At 32.3% G+C, this 10,885-nt stretch overlaps 1 protein-coding gene across 4 annotated transcripts in view; it reads left to right on the forward strand.

Annotated features, from left to right (window-relative positions):
* The window catches only part of LOC105344266 (CD109 antigen), a 44,034-nt gene extending 33,656 nt beyond the window's left edge, over window positions 1-10,378 (forward strand). For all 4 annotated transcript variants that reach the window (XM_066087731.1, XM_066087734.1, XM_066087733.1 and 1 more), the window contains exons 22-36: window positions 2,867-2,968; window positions 3,066-3,194; window positions 4,704-4,842; window positions 4,917-5,093; window positions 6,492-6,573; window positions 6,814-6,970; window positions 7,132-7,206; window positions 7,304-7,481; window positions 8,561-8,772; window positions 8,860-9,009; window positions 9,196-9,258; window positions 9,371-9,480; window positions 9,611-9,758; window positions 9,986-10,088; window positions 10,189-10,378. In XM_066087731.1, the coding sequence (XP_065943803.1) occupies window positions 2,867-2,968; window positions 3,066-3,194; window positions 4,704-4,842; window positions 4,917-5,093; window positions 6,492-6,573; window positions 6,814-6,970; window positions 7,132-7,206; window positions 7,304-7,481; window positions 8,561-8,772; window positions 8,860-9,009; window positions 9,196-9,258; window positions 9,371-9,480; window positions 9,611-9,758; window positions 9,986-10,088; window positions 10,189-10,277 (1,914 nt within the window). In that variant the 3' untranslated portion in view covers window positions 10,278-10,378. The remainder of the gene's footprint in view (window positions 1-2,866; window positions 2,969-3,065; window positions 3,195-4,703; window positions 4,843-4,916; window positions 5,094-6,491; window positions 6,574-6,813; window positions 6,971-7,131; window positions 7,207-7,303; window positions 7,482-8,560; window positions 8,773-8,859; window positions 9,010-9,195; window positions 9,259-9,370; window positions 9,481-9,610; window positions 9,759-9,985; window positions 10,089-10,188) is intronic.
* The last annotated feature ends 507 nt before the right edge of the window (window positions 10,379-10,885 follow it).

A 10,885-nucleotide genomic window follows, 5' to 3' on the forward strand; every position in this document is an offset into this window, starting at 1 on the left:
TCTCCAATCCATTGAATGAGTTGCAATGCATGACGGTCTACAACGTGTCTACGATTCAACAAACGCACATGGTTTTTGTCTGTTTTATTCACAATATTTAATTGCTTGCCGGAATGTTTGTACATCTTGATTTTTACTTTAGAAGGTAAAAAAGGAAAGATTACGTACCATTAACTTTGTTCCATGCTCACATTGAAAAATACTGTTGTTTTAGTTGATCAATTGTTGCTTCAAAAATGATCAGTATCAAACGACTGACAAACATACGCATACAAGTACAAACAGGTTTTGATAAAAAAAAAACCTGCGTATTGGTGACTTTATCATTGTGCACTAGAAATAAATACAGGTAACTGTACATTTGTAACATACGTGAATAGCCACGGTAGTAGAAATGCACAAATATACAAACGCAGAAGCACAAGCTGTGCAGCATATGGTATTTTGTCCGTGAAGCATTCTGATGAATGTCCCTGAAGAAAATATCAACGCACATTCTAATAGTGTTGCTTTAAATATGGGATATCATGTGAAAAAACGGTACTCGCTGCTTCTAATTATATAGGACGTACCTCTCTTTTGAACAGTGACAATGGGATATTTAAATAGGTTGATATAAGTCCTCATATGCAATATTTTTTAAATGTGAGCATAGAAATTGAAGTTCAGACATAACTGTCCATATTAATTTCATAAATTCTGAAAAATCAATTATAATGAGTTTCCAAAGGACAATTCAAAATGGTATATATTTTCAATACGCTTTGTATACACTGAAACTTGTAGTAGCCCATAATGCCTTGCAACTCATTCACCTGATTGGTTTGTCGAAAAACTAATATAGTATGCAAATTTATGCCGACGTCACAAAATATAGTGGTCTCGACCTGATTAAGATAGCGTAAGGTTTTACAGCCTGTCAATCATACTACCCTGAAATTTGTCAGTCAATATTAATTGGTATCTCAGGGTTTTTTTTATGACGTTTACGTATTTCAAACACAGCAACGTTGACAGACCACCATAAGAAATTCCATTTCAGTGACATTTAGCAACAATAACATTCATGTCCACAAACGCATCCAGAAACGGTTAATTTTTTTTAAACGAACTAGACGAATCTACGTTCCATGAAAAGTAATCAATACTTGAACAAGGCCAATTTTTGCTAAACAAAATTTATCAAACTTTGTATTTTCAGTACGAAGTAACATTCCATTAGCGGAACATCAATATTTTGTTTACACGAATGTTAAAATTAAGTTACATGTAGTAGAAAATAGTGTTAATTTTATAGTTGGCATCGTATGCACATATGCCATCAATGTAAAGTCGTAAAAAGACGTATTTTTTTACTCCATGTTATGAATCGAAGGATTTTAGACTTAATATGAAGTTTGTATTTGTCTTTGATTTTTGCGATCTTTAACCAGTTGATCTATCTTTGATAATAAAAAGTTAAATATCTAATTGTAAAAGTAACTACGCATGCAAAATTTTAAATTCATAAAGTCGTCTTAAACAACTTTATATATAAGTAGAGCATTTCAAATAGACATACATGCTTTTAAGAACAAAATGGCTTTGTCTATTATATCTTTGATTTTTAATCACTCGCTAATTATTATTTCACGGTGTATTCTTTTAACGGCTTCTATAGGTAGAAACGGCGTTCGATGTTTTATATTTGATAATTGAACAGTTGCTAGTTGATATGTATATATTTCATTGGTCACGCCGCAAAATCAACGAAAAAAGTCCCAAAAATTAAGTAAATTTTAAAACAATCTTTATACACGAAACATTTAGGAAAATGTTGTTTTTGATAATAAATGTAATATGCAAAATGGCCTAATAAGTAACAATTGTGAAAAAGGAAGAAAACTTTGTTAATCTATTTTCCTTAAATTTCAAAAATGATAATACCAATAATTGTAATAATGGACAGTTACATTTATATACTTTTGATATTTTGATGAGCAAAATTCAAAGTATATTAATTTTATAATAAAAGAAGCATAATGGCGCAACATCTGAAAAAGTGCATTTACAGGGACCAGCAAAAAATTCATAAACAGTTTGAATTAAGAGTTATTCATGCATGTATACGTAGATTGCTCTTACTGCGCGTTATAAAAATATACCAACTTCTTACGGAATATTGTTTTTCATAAAAAAACGTAATTTACTAAACGATGAAAATATTAACCAAGGTACTCCGTAACAATGACCTTAAATACAGACCGTTATGCATGTATTGCATGTAAGTTTTAATAGTGAAGAAATCTGTTGAGCAATCAAGTTTAAAAAACAATTTTGCTTGGGCATGATCCCGAATTAATGGCAGTTTTTCGGTAAGTTTAGTGTATTATCTTTACCTTTGTAGAAAAATTAACTGATATTTTAGTGTTAAAATGTACTTTTTGTTTCGTAAGTGTTGACAGCTACTCTACTAAGCACACTGTTTGAATAAATGAGCATTGTTTTCAATGTACGAAGAAAATACTTACTTTTTTAGCTTGTAGCAGTATAATTTTGGAATAGAAAAAATGAACGCGTTATTTTTACCAATAGCATCCGTTGAGGTACTACGCCGAGTATTTGTATGGATAAAATTCAAACATTGATTAATTTAATGCAGCATAAATGATTAATCTTAATATAATTGTTCTTTATTTTTATTTTATTAACACGGTCAACTAACTCGATCTAAATGTGACGTAAGCAAACCGGCTAGCGATATCAACATATCGAATGAATTAACCGCATATCATATTACACCCATTATATGTATAAAATTAGTTAAATGATCGTGGAACAATGTAACAAATTATCAACTATCTGCCCATGTTGTCAATGGATATAGGTTTTGGTAACCTTGGAGAAGAACGACGACTTCCGTAGCATTGTCATGGACGCCAGCAATAACCCATCATACGTGTCTCAAACACAGACCTCAACCATCCATGTGAGTGCAATCCTATCTTTTTCATAAATTATTCTGACCATCATTTTATTGTGTTGTATATAATAAAGCTATCTCTGATCTGTTATTATGAATACAGGTCCCCTCTGGGCAAGCTAAATCAGTTTTCTTTCCCATCGTTCCTGCTGGTCTCGGAATGATTGACCTCACCGTTAAAGCCCAGTCCACATTGGCTGCTGATGGCGTCAGAAGACAACTGTTGGTTGAAGTCAGTTATACTATCTTTTTTTTAACCATCGTCTTAACTTACATGTATTAACACTGCTTTATGAATGTTCATTTATTTTATTTGTGACCTATGTCACATGCCATTATTTAGAAATATATGGCCCCAAACAGAAATGATACATGTAATTTTCCTGAAATTGCTGCCAAAATTTGGAATGAAAATTTAATATTTAAATAAAACAAACAGATATCTATAGTTTAAACTATTATTTAATTTATATGGTTTCAATACAGTATGAAGTTGAACAAATGACTATAAAAGTAATATCTAAGTCAAAGTTGAATTGTTAAAAGATTTCGGAGTAATCCAATTATAACGTAAATAAAAAAGTACTAGAAATGCCATCTTTTCAAAACTGCATACAAATATCAAATACACATATAATGTCTCGTATAAAGGTAAAACAAAAAGTAGGGGCCATATCTCAGAAATTGAGAAATGACACGAAATAAGCTAATTTAAGGCAAAAATTCGAGTAATGTTTCTTGACTACTATGAAATATAAGCCAAATGTGCCAAAATATATCGATAAAAATATCGAAGTATTATTCAAAAGTTTTTCAATAGCATGAGTATACATCCTCTCTGGGGGTTTGATTTGCGCTTACAATAAGGAAGCTAAAGTAACAACACTCTAAAACTATTCATTTATGAAAATTGTTTATTTCCTTAAAAATTTTCCGCCACAAAATATAGTCCTTACTAAACTCATGAAATATGTAATTTTCTTTTAAAGGGGCATGGTCACGATTTTGGCCAAATTCTGTTTTTGTTATATACAACGCTTTAGGAAGGTATTTCTAATAATCACATGAAATTTGAGAGTCAGTCGTAGAGCCATAAGCAAGATACAGGGTCACAATTCTTTGTCATGTAAACAAAGCTCGTGCCCTGTTTTTGTTTACATAGGTTCAATATACCAGTAAGAAATCTTTTTAAGCTAATTGGTCTAAGTTTTTATTCATTTTAAGCATAAACAAACAGTTCCTAACGTTTAACACATTTATTTTAGGTCTAAAACTGGAATTTTCACTTCAACATTCAAAATGTAAACAAAAACTTTGTTTACATAGCAAAGAATTGCAAGCTCTGTAACTCGCTTAATAATCAATGGATGACACTCACATTTTAGTTGCCTATCAGAAATGCCTTACTAAAGCGTACTTACTTAAAGAATTGGAAAAATACTTTTCCACCAAAATCGTTACCACGACCCTTTAAATTTATTCAATATGGTTTTTTTTTTGGCATTGTTAAATATAAATATATGAAAGGAATTGTTATGATGCAGAATATTTGTGACATGAAATAGTTACCCCAAAAGAGAGGAACAAACCTCTTGAAATGATAATATTATATATATATATATATATATATATATATATATATATATATCTATATATATATATATATATATATATATATATATATATATATATATATATATATATATATATAACATGACAAAAATGATTTCTATCGTTCTAGCCTGAAGGTGTTCCAAAAGAATACAATGTACCGATTCTGATTGACCTCAAAGATAGCAACACTTTTACCAAAGATGTTCCTATTACACTTCCAGCATCGGTGGTTGCTGGCTCACAGCATGTTAAAATCACTGCCATTGGTGAGTAATTGTTTTGGAGCAATATTCTGGATATGTAAAGTCAGTAACACAATTTACGTGGAATATTTTTACAGGTGATTTAATGGGACCAACTGTAAATAATTTGGACAAACTCTTAAGTATGCCCAATGGCTGCGGTGAACAGACAATGTTGGGATTTGCCCCAGACGTTTTTGTGACAAACTACCTCTCTGCCACACAACAACTTTCTTCCGAAATTAAAGAAAAGGCCATAGGGTTTATGGAAAAGGGTATGTAACCTTCATCACACATAGGTTTTACAAAATATTCAAAACACATTTCTTTTTTAAAGGGACATGGTCACGATTTTGGTCAAAACAGTTTGTCCCGATTTTATTATTACTAATGCTTTAGAAAGGCATTTTTAATAGGCAACCGAAATTTGAGTGTCATTTGTTGAGTTATAAGCAAATTTTAGAGATTGAAATTCCTCGCTATGTAAATAAAGCGTTTGTTTACATTTTGAACGTTGAAATAAAAGAACTATATATCATTTGAGTTAAATTTGGCCCCAATAATTCGCCATTTTTTAAAGTGTTTCGGGTACAATAAAATGTTATATTATATTTCAGAAGAGTTGATGTAAAATATATTTTTCACCTATTTATTTGATTTATTTGCACTCATTGGCAGTACATGACGTCAGAAGTGACGCTATTTCTATAATTCAATCAAAATCAGTCAAAAATTGACATTTTTCTTATCTTTTTATGAATGGGAAATATAGAGCGCATTCTTGAACAAGAAAATTTTTTTTGTCACATATTAGCCTTGGCTAGATACATCTCTGAATAAAATATTGCGTTTGTTCAAGAATGCGCTCTATGATTTCTGAAAGAAAAATTGCTTGAAAACAAGCTGTTTTATGCTAAAAATGCAAAAAATGGCTGTAAAAGGTTGTCTTTACGATGTCATATTTCGAAATTGTGGACAGTTTAATCAAAATGAACATCATGTAAAAACATCACATATACATCTGTACAAATAAAACAAAGAATTACAGTAAAATGATGATATTCATTTTAGGGGGGCAATTTAGGCCCATATCATATATAGTCCTTTCAGTTTTAAACCTAAAACGAATGTGTTAAACGTTAGGAGTTGTTTATCTAAGCCTTAAATGAATAAAAGGATAGACAAAGAAGCTAGGAACAGGTTTTTACTGGTATATTGAACCTATGTAAACAAAAACAGGGCACGGTCGTTGTTTACATGACAAAGAAATGTGAGCCCCAGCATCTTTCCTATAACTCTACGAATGACTCTCAAATTTTATTTGATTATTAAAATGTATTTTTAAAGCATTGTGAATAAAAAAAAACATAAAAAAAAAAAGAATTTGACCAAAATCGTGACCATGCCCTTTTAAAAACCACACACTTGTATATGTCGCCGTGCTGGCCAGCTCCCAGAATTAGTTTTAAATACATGTACTAAACTGAAACCTACTGGAGAATCTGCCAAAATCTACAGTAAAGACAGCGACACTCAATTTACAATAGTTTTATCAAATTATATGATTATAATAGATAAAATGTTGTAATTTGATAAAATTTTATTTCGAATCTGTGCATGCAAAACGTCACTTTCGTATTATTACAGAAAAATCAATATTCATTTCCCTGCAGGTTATCAAAGAGAACTGACTTTTCAACACAGAGATGGATCGTTCAGTGCTTTTGGTGATAGTGATAAATCCGGAAGCATGTGGTGAGTATTAGTCGTTATAAAAACTTGTTCTGTAGCATGGATTAGTTTTCTCTCTTCGCGGATATCGAGTTTATATCACACCATTAGCATAAATATTTAACTGATATACTATACTATTGGAATTCTTAGGGTATAATTATATTTACTAATGATTAGTTATTTAAAAATTAAGGTGTTAAGAAGTATGTGACTATTAAGCGTTTGCATATTAACCTCATACATGTTTAATGAATTTTAAAGGCTGACGGCCTTTGTTGTCAAATCTTTCCACCAAGCCAAATCTCACATCTTTATTGATGAAGAGACTCTGCAGAGAGCGATTGATTGGATGATCAGCCGACAGAATGCGAACGGATCCTTCCCAGAACCGGGACGTGTCATTCACAAAGATATGCAGGTGCCTAGTTTAGCATTTTGCGCTCAATTAAAATCTTGAAACCTTAATTTACATTTTCTTGTTACTTAGATAAGTATTGTTACACAGCATGGTAGTCATTAATTGTATTTTGTGCATACATACATCGTTTAACTTGTATGAATATATCAATAAATTGATAGGGAGGATCTGGATCGGGGCCTGGACTGACTGCTTTTGTCCTTATTTCTCTGCTGGAGAATAATGATCTAAAAGGCGTAAGACTATTATTTATTTATGTAAGATTATTCATTAACAATTGTGTCTGTTCCATTTTTGACCACCTAGTTCAGGATTTTTTTTTTCATGGAACAGGGGGTAGCACAAAGAATCCAGATGGCCAGTCATAAAGCAGTGTCTTACCTTGAAAGAGAAGTCGCCATGTTTGCCGATAACTATGCTCTCGCCATTGTAAGCTACTGTCTCGCGTTGGCGAAATCGCGGTTTGCTGGACCGGCGTTCGCCCGTCTTTCCAATGACGTAATTGTAAAAGGTAAAATTCGTGATTTATAAATAGTTCATGTTCCATTTAAAATTAGATTTATTTAGGATTCATTCCTTGAGTATTATGAGGTCATAATTTCGATCGGGGCGTGATCAAATCCAATAAAGCCCGAAGAGCTTAATGATAGATTTGACCACGTTCCAACCGAAAATATTACCTTAAAATATTCAAAGAATAATTCCTTATTAAATGTACCTATATTTTTATTCATTCCAATTTGTATCCTTTGAAACAACATTTTTAAAACACTATTTTTCATGTAGCACAAGCTATGTTTCACTACGCGGGGCAGCCAATACCGTTTTTTCGGTTATACTTTAAGACACGCCCATTTTTTGTGACTCATCCTTTAGGAAATTATTGGGCTACATGCTTCAAAATTGATTCGTTATGTTATCACAGACAAAAACATTTAAAAATGTAAATATTTCACATTTCAAACTAACAAACAAACAACTGTGTTTAATGCCTAGGACACCTTTTCTGGTCATGCCATGAGTCTGTAGTCGTTTTATTCTCGTTTTTTAATCTTCCTCTGGATCCACTGAGTTAATTTCAACTATTCTTAACATAATGCAGACTAAAGATTTACAAGTTTTCTTTATCTAATTAAAGAGCCATCCCCCTTTTTAAGGAAAAATAATTATGAAATAATAAAATGTTATGTAGTATTGTAAAAATTATCTTCTCAGGAACCAAATACTTTGTTTCATGTTAAAACTTTGATAACATAAGCATCCTCACATGCGATTTCCTTACTTTTGTAGATATATCTGATTGATTGTTTTATGAATTTCATCCAAAAAAATAGACAAACTTAGCATCATTAAAAACAAGGAGGCTAAAACTTTTAATATACTAGTAATTGCATTTTTTTCATGTGTATGTCTTTAGAAAATGTAAATCTACGGAAAGAGGACTATGCAGTTAAATACGGTATCAATATTTTAAAAATGTTAATATTACAGAAAACAAACATGCATTTAGATTGTATTGTTAAACTACTTCATTACTTGTGAAAGTGCTGCTCAGGTTAAGTGTTGTGGAACATAAGCATCTTCTTTCAGATGGCATGAAACACTGGCACAAAGCTCAAACCCAGACCGATTCCAACCACTATTGGTCCCCGCCTCATCGCCAGTCTAACCCAATCGATATCGAGATGACTTCATACGCCCTCCTTGTGTACGCCTACAACAACCAGGTTACCGATGGACTCTCGGTCATGAAATGGATCACATCACAGAGAAATCCCCAGGGTGGATTTGGTTCAACACAGGTTATATATTTGTTGATTTTTCCACTTCCCTAACACCCCCTAACCGATTAGCTAAATGTATATCAAGAAAATATTTTTCGTTTTCAGGATACCGTGGTGGCTCTTCAGGCTCTCTCTGAATTTGCTAAAATGGTCTATTCCAACAACTTTGACATACAAATGACGGCGACGGCCGGAAGTTTCTCCCACCAATTCCCTGTAAATGCCAAAAACGCTCTTCTTCTTCAGTCCGTCGAGGTAAGCACTGTTGGTCATTAAGCTTTCTTATTCACTTCATTGTAAAATCTGATAAGTTTAAACAAAATTTAACCAATTTCCTCTTCAGTTGTTCTGCTCTGCTATTTTCTTCAATGTATCAACGTAAACAAAATTATACAAATAGCTGCATCATTACTATTTTTTCCCTATTCGTTTGCACGTTAGCTTCCGACAATCCCATCCCAAGTAACCATCTCTGCCACAGGACATGGTATGGGTCTCATCCAGGTAAACAAACTACATAACTTAAGTTATTATCTACATATGTCATAACGTATATGTCTTGGCAAATTCAAATGTTTTACAAACTAGTGATTAAGGTCCCAGATTTGTAATGTAGGTTTCCGTATTCTTCAATGTGGAGCAAGAGATTCAGGAACCTTCCTTTGAGATGACAGTTACCATGATGAAAGATACACTAGACGCCATTCAGATTGAAACTTGCGCTCAGTGAGCCAGATATCTTTAAGATGAAATTAAAAACTATTAATCAGAATATCTGCCAAAAGTTTATTTAAGAAACAATTAGGCTAACTAATAGATGATATTTACATAGATTACTTTTTTCACACATTTCCAGTTGGCTTAAGGTCGGTGCTAGCGGAATGACAGTACAGGAGATCGGGGTTCCTACAGGATTTGAGGCAGATTTAGAAAGCATCACTCAGTTACCAACATTGAAAAAGATTGAAACAGAAAACAAAAAGATCATCATTTACTTAGATGAGGTTTGTTAAGGGGGCGTAAGCAATAATGTTTGAAGAGTTTTGAGTTGAATGCCAATGGTTGCTAAAAAAAATTAATCAAAATTAGACTTTCCTGCAATACTTTATCTAAGTCTTATTCTAATTAGATTGTAATTCTAATTGTATAATATATTTGTATGAATAAATTGCTGTTATGGAGTAGGCTATATAATTAATAAAAAGTATATGTAACTTGTTTTTATTTTTAGATTTCCACCACTCAAACCTGTATAGTTGTGGACATGTTCCGCACAGGATTAGTTGCCAAAACACAACCTGCTGCCATTCGAATCTACGATTACTATGAACCTGGTAACCTTTCAGTTTTACGGTTTTAAACATCCGAGCTTATTTTGTCGTTCATTTTGTCCGTTGAAATTCATGTTTTGATATTTACAATAATATTTTGTAGCCAACCAAGTGACTAAGTTTTACCAATCTCAGCGTCTGAAGAACTCTAATATCTGTGACATTTGCGCGGATTGTGGATGTACAGCTTGAGCTGTTGTTCTGATCCCGATAGAGAACTGTTTATCAAGATACTGGTTTTATAAAACTTTGTTATTAAAGAACAAAAATAAAACAAGCTTTTATTAGTTTCATACGAATATTCAAATGTGTTGTTTAGTTGTATTGTAATGTAGATTTATACTTTATGCTTGATATCAAGGTTTTAGCTCACCTGAGCTGAAAGCTCAAGTGTGGAAGCTTTCTGAGATAGAGTGCATTCAAGTTTGTTGAAATCATGATCCAAAGGGATAGGATGGGGCAACACTGGAGGTTGAAGTTTATATAGGAATATAGATAGAGTAAATCCATATAGAAAAAAATCTTCTCAGAAACTAATCTGTCGGGAAAGATGAATTTGTAGGGAAGCATCATCAGGTATGGTTGATCCAAGTTTGTTCAAATCGTGATCCCCTGGGTGGGATATAGGATGGGGCAAAAATGAGGTCAATTTTTTATATAGGAATATATTGAGAAAAATATCTTAAAATCTTCTCTTCAAAATCCGATCGGTTAGAAAAGATAAAACTTGTGTGAAATCACCCTTATGTAGGGACTGGGTAAATTCAAGTTTGTTACAATGGAAAACATTTAAATTTTCA

The sequence above is a fragment of the Magallana gigas genome, chromosome 6 (genome assembly GCF_963853765.1).
Source record: "Magallana gigas chromosome 6, xbMagGiga1.1, whole genome shotgun sequence".
Taxonomy (NCBI): domain Eukaryota; kingdom Metazoa; phylum Mollusca; class Bivalvia; order Ostreida; family Ostreidae; genus Magallana; species Magallana gigas.